At 44.0% G+C, this 10798-nt stretch overlaps 1 protein-coding gene across 1 annotated transcript; it reads left to right on the forward strand.

The window, feature by feature from the left end:
* Positions 1 to 366: 366 nt before the first annotated feature.
* nde1 (nudE neurodevelopment protein 1) lies at positions 367 to 8436 on the forward strand. The gene is made up of 9 exons (XM_080857172.1): positions 367 to 485; positions 1383 to 1507; positions 1839 to 1992; positions 3792 to 3940; positions 4265 to 4401; positions 5847 to 6032; positions 6437 to 6522; positions 7138 to 7265; positions 7776 to 8436. Exons 2-9 carry the CDS (start codon positions 1422 to 1424, stop codon positions 7822 to 7824), a joined length of 975 nt encoding a protein of 324 aa, XP_080713298.1. The 5' UTR covers positions 367 to 485; positions 1383 to 1421; the 3' UTR covers positions 7825 to 8436.
* The last annotated feature ends 2362 nt before the right edge of the window (positions 8437 to 10798 follow it).

The raw sequence follows: 10798 nt of genomic DNA on the forward strand, positions 1-10798 counted from the left end.
ATGGAACATGGTTTGGTATTTATTCTCTAATCCTCAAATGTCAAACGATGGGTGGGCATGAAAAAAACTATAAACCAGCAGCTACCACGTCACCCTGGAAAACTTGTAAATTCCATAGCATAGTCCTCATTATCATGACTAGACGCTAAAATGCTGTCAGTGAGGCCGACTGTCCAATGACTACAGGCCTGTTTCATGATGTCACTAGAAATGGTCCAATGACAAGTTCCCATGCAGTCATTGAAAGAACAAATGGATAGTGGGGCAGGAAGCTATCTAGCTGAGAGGGGAGAGGGGGAAGCGCTATCATTGTTGTCACACACCCAACGAACTTTTTTGTGGCGATTAAGCTAATGATATCTGGAAGAAAAATCGGCAATTACCGATGTAAATTATATGCATACCATCTTGATGTAACCGGACCATCATTTGTGTTATTTCACGTACAGAAGAACATCTCTCCAGGACTTTTCAGAACTGACGAGGTAAGTATCGAGCTAGTTAGCATTAGCCAAGCAGCTTGGGTAACACTAGAGACTCAGTTATTTCCCTTCTTTTAAATGGCCAAGCAAATGACAAAGGATTGTCGCCAGGGGAATACAAGACTGCCTGCCATTCAAGTAAAGTACACTGGCCATCTATAGTATTTATAGCGTCTTCAACTATATTCATGTTGTGTTTCATAACGCAGTCGCTAAAAAAAGAATTGACGCTAGTTAGGTAGCGATATATTAACAGGCTATCTTCGCTAAAGAACAACTCGAGAAGTTAACTGAGTTGAAGATGCTGGGTCTAGGGTAACATTAACATTAATTGTGAGCTGGCTCTCCAAGCATAGCTAAAAGCTGTTGGTTTGTGGTTACGGGCGAGCGACTGTCATAAGCTAACTTATTTTTAATAAAAATGCGGAAAATAACCTTTCGTTGTAAGTAAAAGTGTTGGCGGAGGTCTTGGCTTTATACTTTGATGATTATTAACGTTAACTCGCCTGGACGAGGTATCATTTGCTGAATGGTCTGGTTATGTTTAAGAGTCTGAAAAGAAATTCATAGGATAACGGTCCAATCATCACGTCAATTCTTGCGATACTAAACTAGCTGTCTAGACCGTGCTAAAATGTGGAGCCTTGTGTCACACACCCTGTTTGGGGGTTCCTCAGTAAAAGTTTAGTCATAATGATGACATTTCCCGTCCCACCTCACGTTCCTGGTATTTTCAGTTGGACAGCTTTGGTGTAATGTTAACGTTTCCCATTTTGGTTGCCGCGCCTGCCACTGAAGCATATCTACATGTTAGAGGGGTTTTTACAGTTTAATTTGATAGTTTTGACAAAGGTATAGATGTGTGGTAACCGACACATTCCATTTTACTTTTGTACTTAGATTGGACACATCGATTTACTAGAAGTCGGTCTGACAGATATGAGTGATTCCGAGCCACCGAAGTTTGCGTCCATTGAAGATGAGAGAGATTACTGGAAGGAGCAAGCAGCGCTGCATCAACAAAGGTACTGGCATGACCGATTCATCTCGTTGAAAATAACCAGTGTATGTTTTGATAATTGCATAGGATATATTATTGTCGAGTATTTTGAATATTTATTCTTGATGATCTTATTCTGCTTTAAATACACAGATAATATTAGGGAATTGCTCAGTGCTCTTGAACTGACAGAAAATTCCACTGCATGGCACCCTGTTTGGTATGGTTTTGGCAATAAATAAATCCTTAGTCCTTGCCGTGGCCCCACATTTATACAGGTGGTACATTCAGACAGATCCCTTCACCGTTGTGTTGATCGTTTACAATCTGATAAATTAATCTTGACGTTCCTGTAGGGCGCAGGAGGCCCTGGAGGAGTTGCAGGAGTTCCAGCAGATGAGCAGGGACTACGAGGTGGAACTGGAGACGGAGCTGAAGCAGTGCGAAACACGGAACCGGGAGCTGCTCAACATGAACAACCGTTTGGGCATGGAGCTGGAGAACTACAAGGTACCGTGCTGACACTTACTCAGGAGTATTCATGGCTGTATGAAATGTAAGACAAAAGCAACCTTCTTACACTTGTCACTCAGGAGCCTGAGTTCTGGAGCTGGGCAATGTAAAATGAGTAAAACGTGTTCTTCACTCTGTGTTTAAAAAAAGTAATTGCCAATATCTGCAATCCTAATTGTTTTTAAGACTAGACTGTTGCTTTTTCAGTCAATGAAATGATGCACATCAGTGGATCATCACCCAGATAAACACTGAAAATGTGACTGATAATATTATAATAATAGTTAGGCTGCAAGTGTAAAAAAAATGCAATACAATGAACTCAACAGTGAGAAAAGTAAGAAAACTTATCTTAGAAAAAGGTTTCTGTAGCTGCATCCCTCAGGTAATTGACATGGCAAGGGGAATGTGGGGATTACTGTTTTTAGGAGCAGCAACCATAAACTACATGCCCCACTGGGAAGGGTCGTCATGGGCTACAGGAGTGATGCAAAATGTTTACCGTCACATGTTGGTGTCAGTCAGCAATCTGTGTGTCTTGCACCAACATCCCCTTTACTAAGACACGCCCCAACGCTACCTCTGTCCACAGTTTCCTGTTGGGTTGAAATAGGGTAAAGTGGCCACAGTATTACAATTTTCACAGGCAGGCAGATGTCTTTTTTTAATTGTGAAACGTGTCTTGGTTTATTCCCCAAGTTCTCATCAGTGCTACTCAACCCCTGAGATAATTGAGGTCAGGCTTGCATAAGATCCAGGCCACACTGTCTGTGGATGGAGGATGAGACGCCACCTCTTGATAATCGTTAAATTATGTCCGGGGGGGGGGGGGGCATACACAGATGCTGACTACATACCCATACTCCGTGATCAACAGTGGCTGATTGAGCTTTAGGAAGCAGCTGATCTGAGGCTTGTGTCTGGAGGGAAGTAGTGAAGAACGGTAGGGATGTGGGCAAATTGTTGTTATTTTTGATGGCTGTGGAGTCTTCAGGGCTCACATATCTCTACTGCCTTTTGTACTCAGTAAGTGGGTCAACATGGCTGTGAGCGGCTTGCCCAGTTAGCATCACGTATGTCTGTTGACAGATCAGTATATTACAGTGTATCAGTGTATAATTCCCTTTCTTATTTAGTCATATGTAGGAAGCCCTGTTTCATAGAAGTTTGTTCCTATGTTATTTCCATTGCTGTTGATTCCATACTGATTCGACAATTACCAAAGTGACAATATTTGTCACCATTGCCCACCATGGCAACGGATGAGGTATAAGAGAAACTCTTAAAAAATAATTGTCCCAATGCTGTTGTGTTAACCATAAATATCTTTGCCGTATCTAGATGACCATGACCATGCAATGGAGTGAGGTGGCAACAATAAAGGATCACAGAGTTAATGAAGTTGTAGGCTCAGATTTCATTGTAAGAGTCCTCGGCAGGGCTAGTTGTGCTCTGAAACTATGTTTTTTTTGTTTTGTTGTGCTGAGGATAACAGCTCTGGAATGCAAAAGAGGGAGGTCTTAACATGCCTGAACATGGGGGGCCATTTTTGTGGCCATTTACCCCCCTTCCAGAGTTTGTCCACAAATGGCTATGGACAAGATAAACTTAATCCCAAATGTGATCCAATCCAAGCCTGTGCCACAGCTGACAGTCTTTTAGTTGACTTTCTGAAGAAATGTTCGTTTTGGTTGGGATGAGGGGGCTCTAGCTGGGGTGGTGTGACTTGGTTACAATAATAACCCAGTTTATCTGAATGTTTTATTTCAAATGTACTTCCTTATTAATACGTGCAGGAGAAATACGAGACCCAGCACTCCGAGGCTGTCCGACACATATCCACTCTGGAGGGGGACCTGGCTGAGACCACGGCCATCAAGGACCAGCTGCACAAATACGTCCGGGAGTTGGAGCAGGCCAACGATGACCTGGAGAGAGCCAAGAGGTGGGTAGGGTGACAGCGGGTGAAGAGGTGGCTTGAGGACCACTTTGACGGTTGTCCTTAGATCCCAGCTGAATTGGTGATTAATCACCCAACTAAGTACGGTCTGACATTACAATTAACTTGAATTTGTCTTTATCACATAATCACTGATCCTGACCCTAATTTTTTGTATGTCTTGTAACGACATAGCTCTGTGAAACAAATATAACGTACCAAATCATTAGTTAGGAACATAGTACAGAAGACTAGATGCACTAGATGAAAGGAACAATGAAAAATGGTTAGAATCATACTCAATTCTTCCCCTTCCCCCTGCTACTGTAGGGCCACCATCATGTCTCTAGAGGATTTTGAGCAGAGGATGAACGGCGTGATCGAGAGGAACGCCTTTCTGGAGAGTGAACTGGATGAGAAGGAGAGCCTGCTTGAGTCAATGCAGAGACTAAAGGATGAAGCCAGAGGTACTGTCACCTTATGACATATCACTTATCCAACACTTTTAGTGATCTTATAAGGGCTTCCCTTTCAAAAGTAAACTACGTTAAATATTAAAAAATTCAAATATAAAGAATACTAAGTCCACAAATTCTTCAGTGATGATGTAAGATCGAGGTTTATCATTTGGAGTTCCTATTTTCTTCTTTGTGTGTGTGTGTGGTTGAGTAACATTTAAAGTTCCTCTCCTAAATAACTAATCTCTGTTCCTTAAAATTACATATTTAGAATTCTTTTTTTTTTTTTTTTTTTTTCATAACAACAATCCCTTCATGGCCCCCAAATGGCCTGGATGTAGCTCTACACCGTTGCATATTAATAGCTCTGCGAATACTAAGCAAATTAGCTACACTTGGCTTCTCCTCTGATGGCTCTTGGTTCGACAAAGCCTTATGCTAATGATATGTTAAAGCCCCACCTAGCAAGTTGATGGGATTGGTTCCCTATGTATCTGATTCTGACTGTCGTTGGAACATTGGAGTTCCATGGTGTTGACCGCTTATTTTGCTCACGATGTGTCGTGTAACATATAAAAAGACCGTATGGACATTTTAAAGTAACACGATGCAACATTTTGACAATTTATGAGGTATAGTTAGGCAACTAGTTTTGGTACCATCCTCAAAATCATTTTGATAGCATATGGTCATGTGAAGGACAGATAAACACCTGTGTCTTTCCCACTAGCCACCCAGGATATGCCCTATGTAGTTCTGGGTACCTGGCTGCAAAAAAAGAAGAAGAGTTTCACAGTCTGGCATTGCCAGCTTTACTGTTAAAAGACACCAGTTAGTGTGTTGGCACGCTTCTGTCAGTGTCAACTGGGCTGTTGGTGGTGTTTGCAACGTTTTTGCATGCCTTTTTGGTAGCTGGCTTGCTAGTTTCGGAACAGAACTCCTTATTGCTGCTTTAATAGGGTTAAAAACTTGATTTTCACTGGAGGGGAGCCTTTAAAAATACAACTTTGTGTAAATGGAGCAGCGCCTGAGGCTCAGCTGAAATGTCCCGCTCATGTGAAGACTGAGATTGGCAGGGCACTGCGGGCCTGGTACTTTGAGGTCCGCTCTGCTGTTATGTGCTGAAAGGCATCTTTGTGCTTGAGATGGAACAGGCTGCGTTTGTATTTTCTCTGTTGGTTTGTTCTATCTCTCTGTCTGTGTGTGTGTGTGTGTGTGTGTGTGTGTGTGTGTGTGTGTGTGTGTGTGTGTGTGTGTGTGTGTGTGTGTGTGTGTGTGTGTGTGTGTGTGTGTGTGTGTGTGTGTGTGTGTGTGTGTGTGTGTGTGTGTGTGTGTGTGTGTGAGTTTTATCTCTGTCTTTGCACATTGGGGTGTGTCTGTGGTTGGGTCTCTCACTGTGTTTCATGCTCGTGTGTGTGTGTGTGTGTGTGTGTGTGTGTGTGTGTGTTGAGCAGACCTGAGGCAGGAGCTGGCGGTGAAGCAGAAACAGGAGCGTCGGCCGTCTCTCAGTCTGTCCAAAGACGCCGTGGCAGCGGAGCCCACACCCCCACCCTCCCGGCCCACCTCTGCGCTCCCCACCCCCTCCAGAACCCCGGGCTCCCCCAGCGCCTTCAACACGCCGCCAGCCTCACAGAGCAGGGGTGAGCCCAGCCAGGAGGGCACTCAGTCTTTAGCATGTGGAAGAACTACAGATGAAATTAGGAATGTGTGTGTGTCTACGTGTGCGTACGTGTATGTGTGAAAGTGTGTGTGTGTGTGTGTGTGTGTGTACCTGTGCGTGCCAGGTAAAAGGTACTTCTAGGTTGAGGATGGTATTACATGAGGATATTAGATGAACTGTATTTTTCAGGCAATTAACTGGATTTGATTGGACATCTGATAATGGAGGCCTTACTACTTTGATGAGTTGTCCATTTGTAATGCTGCTCCTCTCTCTCTCTCTCTCTCTCTCTTTCTCTTTCTTTCTTTCTTTCGATCTCTGTCTCTGTCTCTTTCTCTCCCTTGCTCTCTCTCGCTCTCTCTCTCTCTCTCTCTCTCTCTCCAGGTGAGGGTTTGGTGGGAAGCCCTCTGACTACCTCAGCACGTATATCAGCTCTGAACATCGTTGGGGAGCTCTTGAGGAAAGTCGGGGTGAGTCTGCTGTTTTTGTGTGTCAGGCCTTCAGGGGGCTTGCGTTCCATGTGTTTTTCCCAAAAAAGCCTGTAATCACTTGATCAAGTGGGGAATCGGAACTTTGTGTAGTTTCATGTGTATTCACAAGCGCCTCTGTATCTCCGCCCCCCCCCGCCCCGGCACAGTGGTTCCCCATAGTCTGCCGCTTAAAGGCTTGCTCTTTCTGTCTCGGTCATGTGCTAGTCCAGGACCGCTGTGGCGTGACCGAACAGAGCCTTGATTGTAGCGTATGAGAGCTCTGTCTCCGCTAAGCCCTTCCCCTCCATCCTGATGTACACGGCAGCATCCAGGCTGTCCACCCCCTTGTGATGATGACTTAAGGCTAACGCTAGTTTACACGGCACTTTCGTGCGGGACACTCACCTCACATGTAGGGATGGGATCCGTTGTATGCAATGATGGGGCAATGATAAGTCACGTCTCTTGTCTGCTGACACTTCACCACATGTCTATTTCATTTCTATCATATAAATGTAACGAAACATAATCTATTTAGAAATAAATAAAAATACAATTTTATATATATAAATATAAAAAAACTGGTATAATAATCATCTAACCCATGTGTTGTAGAACCTGGAGTCTAAGCTGGCTACCTGCAGAGAGACCCGGCAGAACCTTCCGGCATCATTGGGGACGCCCGCCGGTCAGCGAGAGAGCCCCGACATGCAGGCCAACACCAACGGCCTCTATGACAAGGGGTGAGGCACCAAGGGCTTTTACACTCTTTGGGTGGGATTTCTCGTGACTATTCATGTCTATCCATGTACAATAAGGTTCGACTTCTCTTCAGTGCCCATTGTGTTGACCGCAGCTGGATTGGCGTCTAGCTAAAGTTTAAAAGAGCTTTAGACTGTGATTGATGTGATGACGGATGGGTTTGACTCGTCTCAAGAACTAGCCAGGCAGTGCTCTCTAGCAGCATAAACTGGACATGCTTGTGTTTAGTATTGTTATATCTATTGTGTTCCCTCGTCATATTATCGATGTATGATATATATCCGTCGTTTTATCATATAAACCTATAGTTTGAACAGCGCTTTCCATGGAAGTCCGCCATCTTTCAGTGCAACAATGCCCAATCTAACAAGCACATGAATTCTATGTATGTGTCCTGTCTGTGTTACCGGAAGAGATGAATGGATTATTTTTCATGTTCAAACTGTATGACTAAAGTTGTTGATTTTTTTTTGTTCTCTCCCACTTTTTAGTTTGGTGAGGCGGCTAGATTTCGGACCAGGACCTAAGATTCTGCTCTGAGTGCTCCCAGCATGCCTTGCACCGCTCTTGTGCTTCAGCCCATACTGCACCCATGTGGCTTCTCACCCCGACCCCCTGCACAAGACCCCTTAACGCAGGCACCCTCGTCAGCACCCCCTCCCCTTCCTCGCTCCTGGAAGGCACCCTCGTCAGCACCCCCTCCCCTTCCTCGCTCCTGGAAGGCACCCTCGTCAGCACCCCTCCCCTTCCTCGCTCCTGGAAGGCACCCTCGTCAGCACCCCTTCCCCTTCCTCGCTCCTGGAAGGCACCCTCGTCAGCACCCCTTCCCCTTCCCTCGCTCCTGGAAGGCACCCTCGTCAGAAGCTCCGTCTCCTTCCTGCAGCGTTCCTCCCTCTTCCCTTCCATGGCACTGGAAGAACACAGTTTTGGATGCACCTGCCCACCAGTGGCGAGTGTTGTTTTTCTCTCACTGCATTGAGAAACGCAGCTGAACAGGAAGGAAAGGAGGAAGACATTTTGTCTCAAAACCCTGATGACTTTAGTCATTTCCTCAAATTTCAAAAAAAGATTTTTTTTTTTTATCCACAGCATTACATCGGCCATTCATGATCTGATAGAGTGAGACCACTATGTACATGTAGAGGAAGACCTAGGAGGACCCGCTCTACTGCAGCACCGCTTGACTCGATGTGTGTGAGATGTTGTTGTTTTTTGTGACACACTGGAGTTGCCTTTGGAGGGGCTGGAGGTCTACACTTTTATTGCACACTTTTCTTCCCCGACAGGAGATTCTCCGTGATGAAGGATAACGAAACGTTTATGAGTTGTTAGAACAGAGTAGAGTTATTGGTTATTTAGAACCGATAGAGCGAGAAAGTGGAAGTGAGTACGCGAAAGGAGATATAAAAAGAACCCTGCACAGGTCTGAGGTAAACTCAGGAATGGAATAGATAAAGAAAGAGAAAGAGAGAGAGAGAGAGAGAGAGCGAGAGGAGAATGTGTTTACTGTAATGCTGTGATCAGAGTGTTTGAGAAAGCAGACTTTCTCAGCTGCCTATGAGATGGCTCTTACTGGCCGTGATGGATGAATTGAATTGTAAGTGGATGTCAGTCAGATTATATTTGTTGTGTCTTGTTTGTGTGATTTGTGTCTTGCTGTTTGTCGTAACATTTTGTCTTACTAACACTGCAGAGCTGTTAAGTAGTCTAACTCGAGCACAGAGAGACTGTTTTGTTGCTTATTACGGCTTTGTTTTAGACTGGGACTGAACTTAAATGTTGGGATGCCATTGCATGGTCAAGGGCTTGTTTTCCCGTGTGTGTGTGTGTGAGTGTGAGTGACTTGCTGCTGTTTTAATGTTTTTGTAAAATGTGTGGAATGTCTCAGGGTTGTGTTTGGGTGATGTTTAGCAGGAGGCAGGTCTAGGCCTTTATTAACAAACTTAATGGGACCTTGTGTTGAGTCACACAGTGCTATTCATAATGCCTTGTTCTCTTACACACACAACTGATAGTCTGTTACACCCAAAAAGGCCTTGTAGACTTGGCATAACTGGAAAGGTGTACTATTTTTATAATAATACAAACTTTGTGTGCCTTACAAAGTGTTAGAAATTCTAAGCATTTAAGTGTATTTAGGGGATGGAGTTGTCGTCCCCCAAGGCACAATATTTGGGCCTCTCTCAGTTCATATATTTTCTCTGTTACCTCAAGTGTTGCGGTTTCTGTCTGGAGAGAACGGACTGAGAAAGTTTGTATTTTTTTTTTATGTGGAGTTCAAACTCTGAGCCAATAAGTAAATCTCTCACTACAGGGGGGGTGTTTCGAATGTTATGAAATATGAATACTTCAGTGAAGGGTACGTGTGTTTTATGTTAAAAAAGTTAGGGAATGAAGAGAGAATAGAGTACATTTGCTCTGTTCCTCTTTACATCTTTCCCCTTTAGTGGTACCAGATTACTGTAGACAGACTGATGGATAGGTAGGAATCGGTAGAATAATGTAGGATAGAAGGCGATGTAGCTTTAAACAACGGCCTTATCTTAGGAGGCCATTTTGTCTCCATACCTGTTAAACATTCCAATGGGTGCGTCCGAAACTAGTTGCGTGTTTGCGGTGGGATTTGTGGTAGTCACTGAAATCCACAGACGCGTCACGGTGTTGCTTTGTGTGGCTTAGTGCATCACCAACCTGTTCACCCGTAAGTGTTTCTTCCTCTGCAAAGCAATGCATTCTCTTGTCCTGTTAACCTGAGGTGTTGTGTTTTTTGTTAATGCAAGTCTCTCCTACCAAATGGGCACAATAAAGATCATATGAAGCATTTGCTGTTGTCATGAAATGTTGATGGGATGGTGTCATGCGTTGCTTGGAGTGAATTAGACGTAATGAGGGGTTTGAAATCCGTTTATTCCAGAGTGATGAGTGGAGGTGGCCTTTAAAGGGTTAAAAATAGTGGCATATGATGTGATAATTATTTGTTATGGTTTGTACTTAAGTAGACGACTGAGTACATATAAATAATGCTGTAACTTAACATGTGAACCCCATAGTATAAGACTCCAGAATATTACTGGTACATTAAAAAGCACAATTGACTAACCTCTAAGAACAATACAGTTTTTAAATTAAAATTTGTCATGAATAGGGTATATTGTTTTTGAGAGAAGTGCTGGCTAGTCTCTTACGTGTAAGGAAAGCACTCCATACGCTACACCATCAATTTAAGTTAAGTACATTTTGGGGGAAACTAGACAGTGGTGAAGGCTTATGCGGTGAAGCAGAGGCAGCAATGAAAACAACAGGCGAGATCCCTGTCTGACTCAAACAACAGGAGAGATCCCTGTCTGACTCAAACAACAGGAAAACAAGAGGAGAGATCCCTGTCTGACTCAAACAAGAGGAGAGATCCCTGTCTGACTCAAACAGCAGCCGAGACTGGAGCGCGTTTCACTCTGATCCACACTAGATCAGGGTCACACGCGTTCCGGAATCCTCTGCTCTCTGAGTAGATATT

This window comes from Sprattus sprattus (genome assembly GCF_963457725.1).
Source record: "Sprattus sprattus genome assembly, chromosome: 18".
Taxonomy (NCBI): domain Eukaryota; kingdom Metazoa; phylum Chordata; class Actinopteri; order Clupeiformes; family Clupeidae; genus Sprattus; species Sprattus sprattus.